The sequence below is a fragment of the Athene cunicularia genome, assembly GCF_003259725.1.
Source record: "Athene cunicularia isolate RWA chromosome 20 unlocalized genomic scaffold, athCun1 chr20_part1, whole genome shotgun sequence".
NCBI lineage: Eukaryota > Metazoa > Chordata > Aves > Strigiformes > Strigidae > Athene > Athene cunicularia.
Window position 1 is genome coordinate 13,187,722 of NW_020799125.1, and position 14,954 is coordinate 13,202,675.

General features: G+C 55.7%; 1 protein-coding gene across 1 annotated transcript in view; it reads right to left on the bottom strand.

Annotated features, from left to right (window-relative positions):
* Nucleotides 1-45: 45 nt before the first annotated feature.
* Nucleotides 46-14,954, bottom strand: part of NECAB3 (N-terminal EF-hand calcium binding protein 3) — a 28,812-nt gene continuing 13,903 nt past the window's right edge. The window contains exons 6-13 of the mRNA XM_026862054.1: nt 6,666-6,802; nt 6,360-6,481; nt 5,966-6,045; nt 5,543-5,596; nt 4,768-4,880; nt 2,500-2,577; nt 2,073-2,164; nt 46-1,369 (exon numbers count right to left, since the gene is read on the bottom strand). Coding sequence (XP_026717855.1) covers nt 1,341-1,369; nt 2,073-2,164; nt 2,500-2,577; nt 4,768-4,880; nt 5,543-5,596; nt 5,966-6,045; nt 6,360-6,481; nt 6,666-6,802 — 705 coding nt within the window. The 3' untranslated portion in view covers nt 46-1,340. The remainder of the gene's footprint in view (nt 1,370-2,072; nt 2,165-2,499; nt 2,578-4,767; nt 4,881-5,542; nt 5,597-5,965; nt 6,046-6,359; nt 6,482-6,665; nt 6,803-14,954) is intronic.

Consider the following 14,954-nt stretch of genomic DNA (forward strand, 5'->3'; position numbering starts at 1 on the left):
GGGGGGGGGGGGGGGGGGGGGGGGGGGGGGGGGGGGGGGGGGGGGGGTGACACGGTGCTGGCTGTGCCCAGCACAGCTTGTCTGCAGTGTCCCCTTGGCCACAGATTAACTGCATTTTAATTACTGCACCCAGGGATTGGGGCAAAAAACAAGTTAGTGTTTCCGGGGGTGCTGCTGGGGAGCAGGTTCCATGGGGAGTGGAAGAGCCGGGGTGGGGGGCACACACGCGATACCCAGGCGAGGGCTGAGGGTGTGGGTGCCTGTGGTGGGCCGGGTGTTGGGGACTAGTGGGGTGCAAGGGCAGCAGTACTTTCCACGCCAGGAGGCCTTCGCCCGTGGCCATTTGCTGCCCTGCAAAGCCCCGTGCGCCCCAGCAGCTCCCTGCCGTTTGTGACGGCTCCTGTAGCACCAGGTCAGCGCAGGAGCCGCTTCTGCAGCACCAACAAACCAACCCCCTGTGTGGGACCCACGGGGCAGCCAAGGGGGCCTCCCCGTTCAGCTCATGCCCCACCACTGACCCCCATCACCATTAATTAATTCAGCTACAACCTCTTTCTGACAGCACTGAAACCGGTGCTAACACTGGTTTATGTTCTGAGCCACAGGATGAAGCAACAGAGCTATTAGCCATGCTCGCCCTCCCCGGGGGGGGTGTGGTGGGTGACTGGGGGGGGACGGGCACAGCCATGGGCACAGCTGGGGGGAGCACGAGGCCAAGCTCAAAGCCGTGACAATGGCTGCCACCATGGCCAGGGCTGGCTCTGGCACACCCTGCCAGAAACACTTAATGACAATTTTTGTCCTATAAAATACTATTCACAATCCGTACGAGGCAGCCCGGCTCCCTGGGCAGAGCCACTGGTGGCCCAAGGTGGCTCCAGTGGGCCAGGCCACAGCTGGCCAGAGCAATGTCCCCTAGCCCATCCCAGCCCCCTGTGGAGCCTCTTGGGCTGTCCTCAGAGCCAGGAGGAAGAGGAGCATAGGGAGGAAGAGGAGCTGGGGTGCGAGAGGGGTTGAGGGCTGCCAGGACGTGGCAACCAGACCCGTGGTCCCCCAGGGGCCAGGCTGCCACCCCCAAACATGGCTCCCACGAGTGCTGCTAGGAGTGCCCTGCTCCCCCCAGGCAGCACGGGGACTCTCTGGGTTGGGGGGAATAAATAAATTAACATGGAAAGAGCAGAAGGGTAAAAGACTGCCAGGGACAATGGGGGGGCAGCCCCCGCCAGACCGCAGGAGGGGAGAGGGGCAGGGGGTGACAAACGCGGGGGAAGGCGCCAGCTGTGCAGAGGGCTCTGCATCCTTCTGCATGCCGACAGCGTCCTGGAAGCGGCTGCCCAGGGTCAGTTGCTGTTCATGATCCACCAGGAAGCTGGGGAGGAGAGGGGAACGGCTCAGGGATGTGCAGTCAGCGATAAACGGGGCGGGGGGATTGGGGGGGCAGAGACCTGAGCACCAGGAACACAGTCGGTGGGAGCAGCAGATCAGGAGGAACACTGCCAGCGTGGGGTTTGATTCAAATTAACCTGTGTTTCATGTTATTTTTACACAAGACCCAAAAGTGACAGCAAACGGGGGCTTAATTTGGTCTTATCTATGACCGGTCTCTCCCAGTTCCTCACGCCTCAGCCACGTTTCTATTGGTACCATGGGGAACATGTGTTTTCCCTGAGCTGGTCTCTCCCCAGCCTCAGCACCGCTGAGCTGTAAACCTGGACGCAGCCCCTGGGACTGACCCAGCAGGGCCAGGGCTTTGCAGAGCAGGTTCAGGGCTCAGACAGGGCTGAGCTGCTACCTGGGAAGTGTCTGTCCCCAGCTCTTCGGCTCTCCTGGTGGAAGAGCAGCCCCCAGGCAGGGCAGAGGCCCCACAGCACTGCCAGCACACCCCCCAAACCTGCCCAGGGAAACAGGTCTCACTTGGGCTTGAAAAACACAATTTAGGTCACCCTCGAGCCAATCTTCTGCTCTGGAGGGATGAAGGTGCCTGTTCTGGTGCTGCTCCTGCCCTCTGCACAACACCCAGAGCAGGAGCACTGAGCCGCTGGGGTTCCACAGCCCCCCAGGGCCCCCCTCACCTGGGAAGAGCATGGTGGTCAGCAGCTCCGGGGACTCCAGCAAGCTGATGATGGACCGCTGGAAAGTCTTGCTGCAGCTGGACTGCAAGTGGCTGTAAAACAGCGTGTGGGGTGGGGAGGGCGCAGGGCCTGTGCGCGCCAGGTGGTGCAGGACTGTGCTTGTGCGCCAGGATCCTGGCCCATGCATGGGGATGCTTCTGCAACCACCCAGTGCAGGACACCCCCTCCCCAAACCCTTGCTCAGGGCGTTCACCCCCTCCTGCTGCAAAGGGCCGTGGGGACACGCTGGGCTGAGCGGTCAGCAGCAGGACAGGCCATGCAAGGAGAGGGAGCAGTGGGGCACTGGGGGAGCCCCGAGAGGAAACACCATTCAGCACCCCCCCCGCAGAGCATCCGGACCCAGCCCCACACAAAAAAAGCCTCCAACCTTCTCCACGAAGTCACGTCCTGCCAGAACTCGTACAGGATGAAGCAGGCCTCGTCCGTCAGCTTGCAGGCAGACACGCTGCGGGGACAGGAGCCACCCTCAGATGGGGCCTGGCGAGCTGACATGGTGCAGCCACGTCGGTCCCGGGAGCGAGGGGCACACTCTGCACATGAGCCTCACCACGGGGCTTTCAGAGAGCCGTTTGGAGGCAGCCACCTGCCCCACGGCTCCAGGAGATCCTGAACACAAATCCTTTGTGCTTCGCAGTTCCTGCAGGCAGGCAGCAGAGGAGCTGCACAGCTATTAAACTGTCCTTGCTGCTGCTGCCCACAAACCAGCGTGTTAAGTGTTTTATTAAGCATTTCTTAGCGCGTCCCTAGCACTGCAGCACACAGCCCGACAGAGGAGCTCATCCTTCCAGCCCTTCAGTAGGTGTGCATCACCCTCCACCCTTCACACAGAGAAACTGAGGCAGGAGCGCAAGAAGCCAAGATCCCAGCACAAACCCACAGCTGGCTGCTCCCCGAAGGGACAGTCTCGCCAGGCGACACTTCCCACGCTCCCTCCTGCCTCAGGAACAGGCCGGGGCTTTCTCCAGTCCACGGAAAGATGGAGGGGGAAGCAGCAGGGAGGCGAGAGAGCAAGGCTCAGCGTGTGGGGCCTGGGGAACCATCTGCACTCTGACTAAGGGTGAACGTTTCCACCAGCTGCTGCAAAGGGCTGCAGGAAAGGACCAAGCTCTGGGAGGGGAGAGCAAAGCAAGTCACCTGGCAGCTCAGAGGCTGCATCCTCCTGTGTGCTGCAATTCCCTGGTGTGAACCAGGACAGCAGAGTCTCCCCGGACTTCACTGCAGCTCTCCACTCACATGGAGTGCCTGCCCGTGCAATGCTACCCAGTTGTCTGGACCAATAGTTCTGATGACAGAAAAGCCCATCAATCCTGAAGAAAAAAATTACCATTCTCTCTGCCACACATGTCAAAATAAGTGTCTTCTTTTTGTTTGGACTGAAAACGCAATTTTGTGCTGGTGGAACTGAAGAGCTGAAAAATGATACTTTAAATGGGAACAGCACGAACATTTCCCACTGAAAGCTGCCTGAAATCTCCCGTGGGAGAAGGAAAGTGCCTCTCAAAGAGCAGCTGTGCAATCTCCAGGGACTTGCTGGCAGTGGCACATCCCTGGAGGCAGACCTGGGCTCCATCCTCTGCCCTGCTCAGAGCTCCGGAGCGGTGCTGGGGGGCAGAGCCTTGCTCTCACGCCAGGGTTGGCTTCAGGTGTTCACACCTGCTTCCCTCCAGCACTACACACACTTTACACAAAGCAGTGCTCTGACGTGCACTCTCCCACTGGCTCTTCCCCATTATTTTTTTTTTTATTACCCTGCCCTTGTGAGACCCCACCTGGAATACTGTGTCCAGCTTTGGAGCCCCCAACACAAGAAGGATATAGAACTGTTAGAACAAGTCCAGAGGAGGGCTACCAATATGATCAGAGGGCTGGAACACCTCTCCTATGAGGACAGGCTGAGAGAGTTGGGCTTGTTCAGCCTGGAGAAGAGAAGGCTCCAGGGAGACCTTATAGTGGCTTTCCAGTACCTGAAGGGCACCTACAAGAAGGCTGGGGGGGGACTTTTTACAAGGGACTGTAAATGATAGAACAAGGGGTGATGGGTAGAAGCTGAGGGAGGGGAGGTTTAGAGTAAATATAAGGAAGAAGTTTTTCACTGTGAGGGTGGTGAGGCACTGGACCAGGTTGCCCAAGGAGTTTGTGGATGCTCCATCCCTGGAAGTGTTCAGAGCCAGGTCGGACAGGGCTTTGGGAAACCTGGGCTAGTGGAAGGTGTCCCTGCCCATGGCAGGGGGTTGGAACCAGACAATCTTTGAGGTCCCTTCCAACCCAAACCATTTTGTGATTCTATCATTTTTGAGTCCTTCAGCGTCAGAGGAACACATGCATTCACACATGCCAAAGCCATTCCTGCTGGCATAAAATCCATCCCCTCCTTGCCAGAGGCTGACAAGCGGCTCTCACTGAGAGTACCTGCAGCAGGAGATGGGACAGCACTGCAGGCAGACACCGCTGCAGCTGTGACACTGTCCTGTCCTCTCTGCAACATCAAACCACTGCGCACCAAGTCCACCCTTGCACTGACCAGCACACAAAAAATTCCACAAAAAACCCTTTTATCCCCCACGCGTGCCATGTTAAAAGCCCCTATTTCTGGGCGAGCCACTCCACAAACAGACCCTGTGCCTGCCACACTTACTGCAGGCAGCTGCTCTGCCCAGCGGTGATCTCCGTGTAGGACCTGAACGCCTGGCGGAACTCCTCAATGCTGCTTGTTGCCACCGAGATCTGCCTCTTGGCCACCAGGATGTGCTGCAAAGTGACAGCGGAGCAGCGGCATCAGGGACTGATCTGTCCCCTCCTGCCCTCCCTGCTCCCACCCTTCTGCAGGACAAGGCAGTGCCCAGCAGCACCACAGGGGAAGCCGCAAGAAGGGGCTGGCACCACAGTGCTGGGGACAACACCAACATTCAGCAGCTTCTTCCTACCTGGGCAGGTTGCCATTACAAGGAGGACAGCACCAACAGGAGATGCTCCATCCCCTGGTGGTTGGGTTCTGCTCTGGGGCTGCTGCATTTCCCTGTGTCCTTCCCCCCACAGAAAGGGGCCTCAGGACCCCTCCAAGGGGCTCCACATGGTCTGCAGGTGCTCGGAGCAAACCTGGAGGATCTGGGTGCTCACAAGCGGAGCGTTGCTGCCTTCCTCTGGGCTGGCTGTGGGTGCTGCCTGGGACTTTCAGGGACACAATGGAGCTGCATTTGTCCTGTGGATGGTCCCACGCTCACAGCTCTGACTCCCACCCTGCTACGTCGCTGGGCACAGACCCCTCCACCAGACCAAAGGCAGCAGCTCACCCAGGTGACTCCAGTCTCGGGGCATAGGGGCTGTGTGAGCACACATGCGTGTGTGCGAGAGGGGATCGGTGCACGCTACAGGGTTACCTGCAAACTACAAGCAGAAGGACAGGGACTTACTGCATCTCTTCCTTCACACATTGCTTCCTCCTTTAGTGGCTCCAGGCGTGGGCTCTGCATTTAACACCATAGCAAAAATCACTGTTACTGAGAGAACTTTGCAACAAGGTAGAAGGTGGCAGTAACCCACAGTGCAGCCCAGCTGAGCGGGACAGACGGATCCCACTCTGGAGACACTCCTTAGGGAACCTGGGGAGAATAGGATGTGAACTGCACATCTGTAGGGCTCAGGGAGTCCACACTGACTTGTCAGGTCAGCAAGGACCATGGAGAAGCCAGGCGAGGGCCAGCAGAGCTGAGGGGAGAGGGGGGCTTTGGAGACAGCAGCTTTGCAAGTCAGGGTGTGGTGAATGGGTGCCAGCACTGCCCTGGCTGGCGCTGAGGTGCGGGGCAGCCCCCAGCCCACCTCCCCTCTGCACGCACCTTGCACTCTAGTTTCTCGATGAGCTGCTGCAGTCTGTTAATCTGCGCCATCCACTGGCTGTTGTCTTCGACACAAACACCTATACAGGGAAGGGCAGAGAGGTGTCACCGAAAAAGCTTGCTTTTGTTATTGCAAAAGCTTGCTCAAGACCCAGAAAACCACAAAAGCTTCTAAACTGATTTAAACCAAAATACTGGTTGTTTTTTCTCAAAAAACTTCTCCCACTGCTCAAGAGATACAACATCCCACAGCAGCTCCAGCTGGCACCTGGGTGCGACGGTCCAGGCCCTATCCTGGACAAGCCCCCGCTGCCCTGTGCTGCTGCTTCCACACCCACTCCAGGCTCCAGTGGGGCAGAGACACCAACCCAAGGGATGGCCAGGCTGCAGATACCTGTCGTTAGCATCCCGGAGTAGGGGTCTGTCGGAGACAGACATACATTCTTCTGTCCTCTGCGCCCACATCGTCTCCCTGACCGCAGGCCAACCGAGGTCTCCGATTTCTTTATGTCCTTTCTGAAAGAATACAAAAGGCAGGGTTGAAGACACCGACTATATGGGTCAGCTTCACAGTGGGCTTCGAAAGGGTAGATCCTTCTCCCAGGTGTCCCTCCCAGGGAGATCCACCAGTCCTGCCCCATGCTGCAACCTCCACAGGTGGTGAGGAGAGGGGGAGGACCAGCATGTCCCACCCCCTTACCTCTCCCGTCCTGCCTGCTCCTCCACGGTGTCCACAGCACACTCGAGCGAGGCCTGCAGGGACTGCAGCTGGTGCATGGTTTCCCGCAGCAGGAAACGGGTCAAGAACTGCTCCATCTTTGAGGAGGTCTCATACCTCTGCAGGAAAGGGAAAAGGATGTCAGATGCTTCCGGCTCTGTGCAGGGGGAGCAGAGCCGCATCTGGAAGGGGTTGGCCCTTAAATAAACCCAACATGGGGGATTCTGATCAAATTTATTGTAAGAAGTAACAACACTGTAGGACAAAAGCATCCTCTGGGTGCATGCCTGCAAGGTCACAACTCAGAACACACAGGGTGAGGCCTCCCCATCCTGACTGCAGCACCCACAGCCCCTGGGAGCTGTGGAGGACTGCAGGCAGACACTTCCAAGCTGCAAATTAAAGGCCACTTGCAGAAACAGCCCCCAGCTCTGGGGCAGGCAGAGCATCCCTTGCTGCACCCAACAGCTCACATACAGCAGTGTGCTCTGCACTGGAGGTGACAACACGGGGTTGTGTGCCCTCTCCTCGCCACCCTCCTGCCCAGTCTGACATGCAAAGTGTGCACCACAGGCACACTTTTTTTTAGGTGCTGGGGGCATGTAAAGGCAGGTCCAGGGGGGCACACAAGAAGCACTGGGGAGAATGGAGGAGTCACTGTGCATCCTGGCAAGAAGGCAAGATGGCCCGGAGGGCACCCAAGCAGCAGGTCAGGATGCATGCCATGCCCCAGGACATGTCTGAGTAGCACAGGGAGCCAGGGAAGTGCCTGGACACAGAGACAGGCACCCCAAACTCCTTCCTTCCTTTGCCAGCTGCAACCACAAATCCTCTTGGGCAAAAATCTGAGTGCAATAAATGGCTGCAGCCTGAAGCATGGCTTCTTTCCACATGCTATGGGCTCTGCTGGCAGCACCATTCCCTGCAGCCTGGTCCAATCCCTTTACTTTCTTGTCCAGTCTTCACTTGCTTCCTTAAAACCACCTGGAGTTTTACCCTTGCACTGTTAAGACATCCTGGGGATGAAGACAAGGTACCCAAGGAGGGACACTCGGGAGGCAGGGAGCAAGGGGACAGGAGGAAAGGCTGAGGCACATACCCAGACAGACACTTCAAGAGCAGGCAGAGTTCTCCTCCACTGGGGCTGAGCCAGTCTCCCTTGCAGAGCAGGTACCTGTGGTTGGTCTTCCCCCACAAGACTGCTCTTGTTTCACTACAGGGTGACGCTCTTCCCTCCTCCCCAGCGTCCCTCACAAGTGCCAGTCATGCCAGAGCCTGCACTCATTATGGACAACAGCAGAGCTTGACCCAGGCAGGCTTTGCAGGCCAGAAGCTGCATAAGTTTGTGCTGAGAACTATGTTGCTGTACCCCTTCAGTGCATCCACAACGTGGGAGAGCCAGAAGCATTTCACCACTGCTGAAAGCACAGCAGGCTTTGCCATAGCACCCCACATCTACCCACTCAAACACAGCATCATCAAGGACTGGGGTGGCATGGAAAACCTACGAAGCCACCTCTTCTGTGCCCTGAAAGCTCTCTCAGAGGAACAGCCAGTGCTCATGGCCAACTCCCCATCCTGCCCTTCCACCAGCAGGGAAAAGGTGGTGGAAATGCTTTTCGAGAGCTTTGGGCCCTGCACATGGCTAACACCAGGCTCCTCTCCCTCTGTGCTTACAGCAGAGTCACTGGTCTGGCTGTGGAAGCCAGGGCAGGAGTGTCCCATGTCACCTCCTCCTGCCTGGGACAGACCCTGGGGTGGCAGGTGGCTCCCTCCCAGCTGCCTGCACAGCCTGCTGACCCAGAGCCCAGCCACCCCGCAGGGCTGAAGGCCTTGAGGAAGACCACAGTGACCCAGCTGAAGAAGCAGTGCTGCTGCGTCTCCATCAACTACGAAGGAGACTTTCACAACCAAGGTTACCATCATCCAGCCAGATTTCAGGCCCCTGATGGGCAATGGATAACCCTGGACAAGGGATGGTTCTACCCAAAGCTGCTCTTCCAGCCAAAGCTACTCCATCAAAGGTCCCCAGGGCTCCACCACGTGGCCCTGCAGAGCTTCCAGAAGTTACCTGACCACACCAGGAGGGGTACTGTGTGTAACACTACGCTGTCAGGGAGCTCCTCAGCGTTTCCTGGCTTTTCCAAGAGGATGTGCTTAGAGTTGAACATGGCACGGCCTGCCACATCCACGCCCTGGCGAGCCCGGAGAGTAGCACAGCAGCCTGGGCCGTGGTCTCGATGGCAGTGTCACTCACGTCCTTCCAGTACACATGGATGGCAAAAGGTGAGTACCAGGAGCACGGTGCCATGTACACGCACAATATATGGCAGTAGGCAGACAACAACCACGTGTTCAAAGCATCCCACCAGCGGGGCACAGCTCCTGCTGCAGGAGGGGGGTCTCCCTTACTGGGGCCAGCTCCTGCACTGCTGCAGGAATGCAAAGTCAATTCAAACGCTCCAAAAGAAGTAAATGGCTTTTCATTTACACTCCACGTTATTTCTATGCCTATGCACCATCACTCTAATAAGTCTGTGTCTGATCAGGCTGGCAACACAACCACAGGTTGTGCTGTGAACTCAGGCCACGCCGACTGTCTGGGTACAGCCAGTCAACAGCCGAGCCCGGCACTCCGGGCTGGAGGCTGCGCATGTCCTGAGCACTGCAGCAAAGCTGTCCTGAAGGCACTGCCTGCGGCTGCCGGAGCAGGGGAGGGCTCCACTCCAGCAGGCAGGAAAGCTCCTTCCGCAGGAGCCCTGAACTCCGTGGGGAGCCCCAGGTGTGGGAGGAACGAGCTGAGGAGGAGAAGGTCCAGGGGTGCCTGCACTGCAGCGGTTTTACTATGGGAGGTGATTTCTGATCTTGGCACTGAAGCAGCTCAGCACTGGGTATGGAGGATGAGCTGGTGGAAACCAGGGAACTGAATTCGCTCTTTGTAATTTTGGTATAAAGGTCATTTGGTGCTTCAGGGAGCTGATTCAGTTCACTGAACAGGCAGAAAAGCACTCACCTGGCTTTGCTGCTGCTTTAGTGAACTGAGTCAGCTTAGACGATTACAAAAGGATCAGAGGTTGCATGGGGGGAAGCAGCTGGGAAGCACTGCCCAGCTGTCACAGCAGACTCCTCTCCCCATGGCCAGGCTGTCAAGGGACACAGAAACCACAGGACATCACTGTGAGCACTACGAGAGACAGGACTGGAAATGGAAGGTCAAGGAGGACTGGTTGCTCCCCAGGAGAGGTCAACCCCTTCCCTTGACAGACAAGGAGACAGACTGGACCAGAGTCACCTCTGCCTTCCCCATGGTGTCCTCATACACCCCCAAGGCTGCGGCACAGACCAGCAGCCAGGCTGCCTTCACATGTCTGAGCACCATGAACTCCCCCTTTCATGTCCAAAATAGAGTCCAGCAACACTACCACATTATTCAGGTCAAGTATTTCCAATTCCTACTGTGTTTCTCTCTAACACAAGAGAACTGAGGATCTTGAACTCCAGAAGCTCTGCACAAAAGCACATGGAGGTAACCCTTCCAATGCTGGTGTCAGAAATCTGTTGAGGAGCGGGGAGGGCCTTGAGCCCCCCGTGGTTTTCTGGTTCCTCTGCACCACAGCCGAGCCACCAGCCCAGTCCCAGACCACGTCTGCCTGGGGCTGCTGGCACAGCTGCAGCTGGCCGGGAAGGTAAGCGGAGGGGATTCTCATCTACTGAGCACTGCCCTGGGCTCATGCCGGAGTGGCCACAGCCTCTCCCTGCACCCCTCAGCACATGGTGAGCAGAGCCCTCTCCCCAGCAATCATGCTGCCTGCGGGTTCTCATCTGTGCTTGAAAATGAATCTCATTTTTGTGCCAGAGGAATAAGATGGCAGCAAAGCTGATTCGATGTGGCTGTGGGAAGCTGAGGTCCAGCTCTGCATCTCTGGGCTTTCCGCAGCCAAGCATCCCATCAGCTCCCACAAGCCTCCTTCCCTATGGCCCCAGAAGATGGAGAGCACAAGGCTGGGGACCCCAGGCAGGGCCCCTGCCCCTCCTTCACCTCCCCACTCACAAGGGGTGCAGGCACCAAAATCTCCACCAGCACTGCTCCTCTGTGCTTGCTCAGCTCCTGCCAGCCCAGACACACAACCCCTCCTTACAGGGGAACAACCAACACTCAAACCTCCCCAGGACAAGCCTGAGAAAGAAAAGTGAAGAATAATTGACAGGGTCCCCCCCACTGGGGCACAGCAGAAAGAATACATTATTCATCCACCACATGGCCAGGCACAGGCTGTTTCATTTCAGGAGCTGGTCCAACTCCAAACGCTGTCACCCTTCTTTCTCCACAGAGGCACTTCCCACAGCAAGCAGCCTCTGCAGCCACGTGGGACCCACTTAATGAGGTGTGATCCCCTACCCAACCCATCCTCCCCAGACCCCTGCCGGGGCTGGCTGTGGCCCCCACAGCCTTGGCATATGGACACTTCCCCTCGCATAGGGGCTGGATGCTTCTCCCCAGGCGCATCACTCCCCTTCAAAGGGCCAGGTGCTGGAGAAGCCCCAGTGCCAAGCCAGCCTCCCTGCACTCCCCATTCTCTCAACTTCCATCCTGAGGATGGCCTAATCCTGATGTCCTCTGTGGATGGTGTTGGTGGATGGAGCTTTATCACAGAAGCGGTCAGCTGCTCTCACTGACATCGCGTCACAGCTGTGGAGGGCATTTTCAGCCTGCCCCGAGCCCCACGGCTTGCTCCAGCAAAGTCCTTACACCTCAAACACACAGGCACAGGCACCAGCCTGGGGTGTCACTCCCCAAAACCCAACTACCAGCCCCAGGGCAGGCCATGCGTGGGGGGGACTTGGCTCTGAAGCTCACTGTGCAGAGGGCTCCCCATCCTCCTGGGCCCAGCATGCCCCAGCCCACATTGCAAGGGCAAAGCAGGATCCCACACAGACATGTCAGTATTTCGGGCGAGCATTGCACACGACGAGCCAGCTGCCTCCTGTCTCTCACCTCATCAAACACAGCATGCCCAGGGGAATGCACCAGAGACAAGGATGGAAATTACCATCTCTCAAGAGAGCCCCAAATGCTGTTTCACCCTTCTGCATCGACTTGGAAAACTTCATGCCAGGGGAAGAGAATCACTTGAATAATGCACCTCCGCTTCAGTTCAGCCGCCTGGCCCCCTTTGTACTCCTCACTTTAGGGCAAAAAAGCAAAACCCTCTTGGCAGGTGTTGCCGCACACAGTTCAAACCCCTCTGTTAGAGGCTCTATAAAAACATGTTCTGTCTCACTGAGCACAGCATTTTCTGCTCACAGCAAAGACTCATGGAAAGGAGTCACAAAGAAAATAACTCAGCAAGCACAAGACAAGGTTTTCTGGTTGTGGACTGGTATTTCAGCTCCATTGACCCAGATGAAAATCCCAAAGTTGCCAAGAGCTGCTATAATTCTGCTTTTGAGAGGTTTTATTAGTTTCTTATGATGATAGTTAAGCTCAGGACAGAGTGGAATAGGTGATCTCATAATTCCTGCCAAAGGAGAAATAAGAGTGCCTGACTTGGAGAGATATTTATGGGCTAGTTTGCAGCGCCTGCAAACTGGAGAATGAAAAGATTTTAGCATAAAGGTCCCTTGTGAGAAATATCAGACTGTTTCCCAAGGTATTTCCATAGTTCACTTCTTACTCTGACACTATTATATTACAAATGCAAAGTTTAGCCACAAGATAAGCTGTAATTACTATACTGAAGCATAGCTATCAAGTTATACTTTAAAAATCTAAGTGGCAATGACAAAATTTGGAGAAAAACCCTCTTTTCTTCAAAAGGTATCTTTTCTTTACCATGTTTCTAGCAACCCAGTGAGGAACCTCTAATGATTTGGTTTCCTCCTGCCAACCTGTGGATCCATAAAGACCATGAGCAGGTTTACTGCCCACACATACACTATTTCCTACAGTAACTGCAGTCACTTACACAGTGAAAAGGACGAACCTGCCTTGCATTTCCCATGCTTTATCGCAGTGCTTATCCTGCAGCTGGCAATGTGCACGGCAGGCAGCAGGCCGAGGATCTGGCCCGCAGGGAGACAGCCGCTGAGACAGGCCATTGATCCACGCCAGGGACCCTGGCCCACAGTGACCACGACAGCTCATGTGGAGGTGGGAATCCTTGGGACTAAAAAGGCTTTTGGCAGCACTGCTTCAAACCACAACTCCCAAACAGAGCCACAGCATATCTTCTCCGAGCTTTAGCTTCCTTATCCCTCTCTCTCCTCCCTGTGGTTCATCGCCCTGGCACGGTTTGAGCAAGCCCAGTGCACCTCTCAGGCCCTGCTTTCATTGTATGAACAAAGCTGCCCTGTCTTTGCTTGTAAAGTGGGCTCATATTTCACATGAGCCTATTCACAGCGGTGGGTAAGTACCTGGAGGATGCAGGGGTGAGCAATCCTGTAGCAGCAGAAGTAAGGAACTACCAGAGATGGACCATGCCCTAACCAAGAGATGCTGTGGTTCAACTGGTCAGAGATCCCCTTCTTCTTCCAGCTAGTCTGGGTACCACTGCCTCCTTGGGAGTGACATGGAGCTCTCTTAAATACAGTGGGGGAAAACAGGCAGGGATTGCAGATCTTTCAGCATCTGTTGACACCACAGCCCTGCTCGGGAAGCAGAGCTTTATGGTGAGGGCCACTGGAGCAGACAAATCTCTTCCAGTTTGCTCAGTGCACTGCATGGCTGCATCTCCAACAAAAGCAGCTCCCCAGGATGAAGTTTAATTCAGCTCTTCCAGGAGGGTGGTCTCTGCCAAGCTGGGGCTCTCAGTCCTCAGTCATGGTAGCATTAGAGGTGTTTGAATCAAATGAAATGAGGGACAGATGTGTCATATAGGAAATCTCTGCCCCCTCCCCTGGCTCAGAGAGGTGTGAGCTTTGGCTAAAACCCAACCTAATAAACCCACTAATCCCATAATAACCCAAGATTGAGCCCCATTCTGGAAACACAAACGTGGGAATGTATTCAGGTCACAGTAGGTAAGAAGGCCAGCCTCTAGCAGAGGCGATTTCCCACAGCTCCTCAAGAGCCCTGACCACAGGGTTGAAACCCTGCCCTCTCCTGCTTCTCCCCAGCTCAGAGCCCCATAGAGCAGGGAAGCACAGGGAGATGCTTCCCAGGAGGGTCAGTATCAGGGCACCCAGTAGCTCAGGGCTAGGATCAGAGCACCCCATCTGCACAGACTTCGCTGCTGAGAGCAGCACTGTCAACATCAGACTGCCCTGACCCCCTGGATCCATGTGGATCGAAACAGGGGTGGAAAAGTGAGTTCACAAAAATCTGTTTCAACAAGGAAAATCAGCTTCTCTTTTCCAGGGAACACCTATGGCACCAGAAACTATTAAGTGAAGGAATGCATCATGCCAGTACTGTGAGGCAGACAGTAACTGTGCTGTCCTTTGGAGAAACACGTGAATATATAAATTCATTACCAAAAAAAAAGCAAAACAGGAAAGAACTGAAATAATGCATAGCTCTCTAAAGAGCATTCATTCTCTCCCTCTGGACTTGCATTTAATAACTGTGAAGGGGGCCAGGCAGCTGAACCAAAGAGAAAATGTGTTTTCAAGTGATTCCCTCTCCTGGCATGAATTTCGCAATGTACAGGGAGATGCTGTTGAGGCTGGATCTGGCCAGAGGAAACTCAAAGAGAAGGCAAGATCATGACTGACACTACAGAGGCACAAACACTTCAATGACTCCGCAGAGCTGAGAGCAGGACTGGTCCCACCTCACCTCTCTGTCTGATCAATAGGTGCATGGATAGTGTGCACAGGATGATGCTCTTCATCCATTTCCTGCCAAGCATCAAACCACCACATCGAAGGGAAAGAAAGAGCAGGCCCTTCCCACAGCTGTGAAACAGCATCAGCCCCAACCCCACAGCTAAACCATTTAATACATTTCAGGTGCAAAGGGGGCTGCTGGTCCCTGAGGAGGGTCCCTTCCTGTATTGGCCACTGCTTTTCTGCAGCTTTATTTAGCCTGTGAGGCTGTGCACTGCAGACTTCTGCTCTCCGACACAAAGGCAGGGGGGCTCGCAAAGCAGGAGGCTGCTTGCCCTAATTAGCAGCCTTCAATCTGCCTCCCATCAGCACAAGCTGCAGGGAGAACATTCACTGCAGGGATGAACTCGGCACAAGGCTGGGAGTCAATGAAATTTCACCATCTCCTACCTTCTCCCAAGCGCCTCGCTGCTTCCCAGAGCAGCTCTCCTGCCCCAGTGGGTC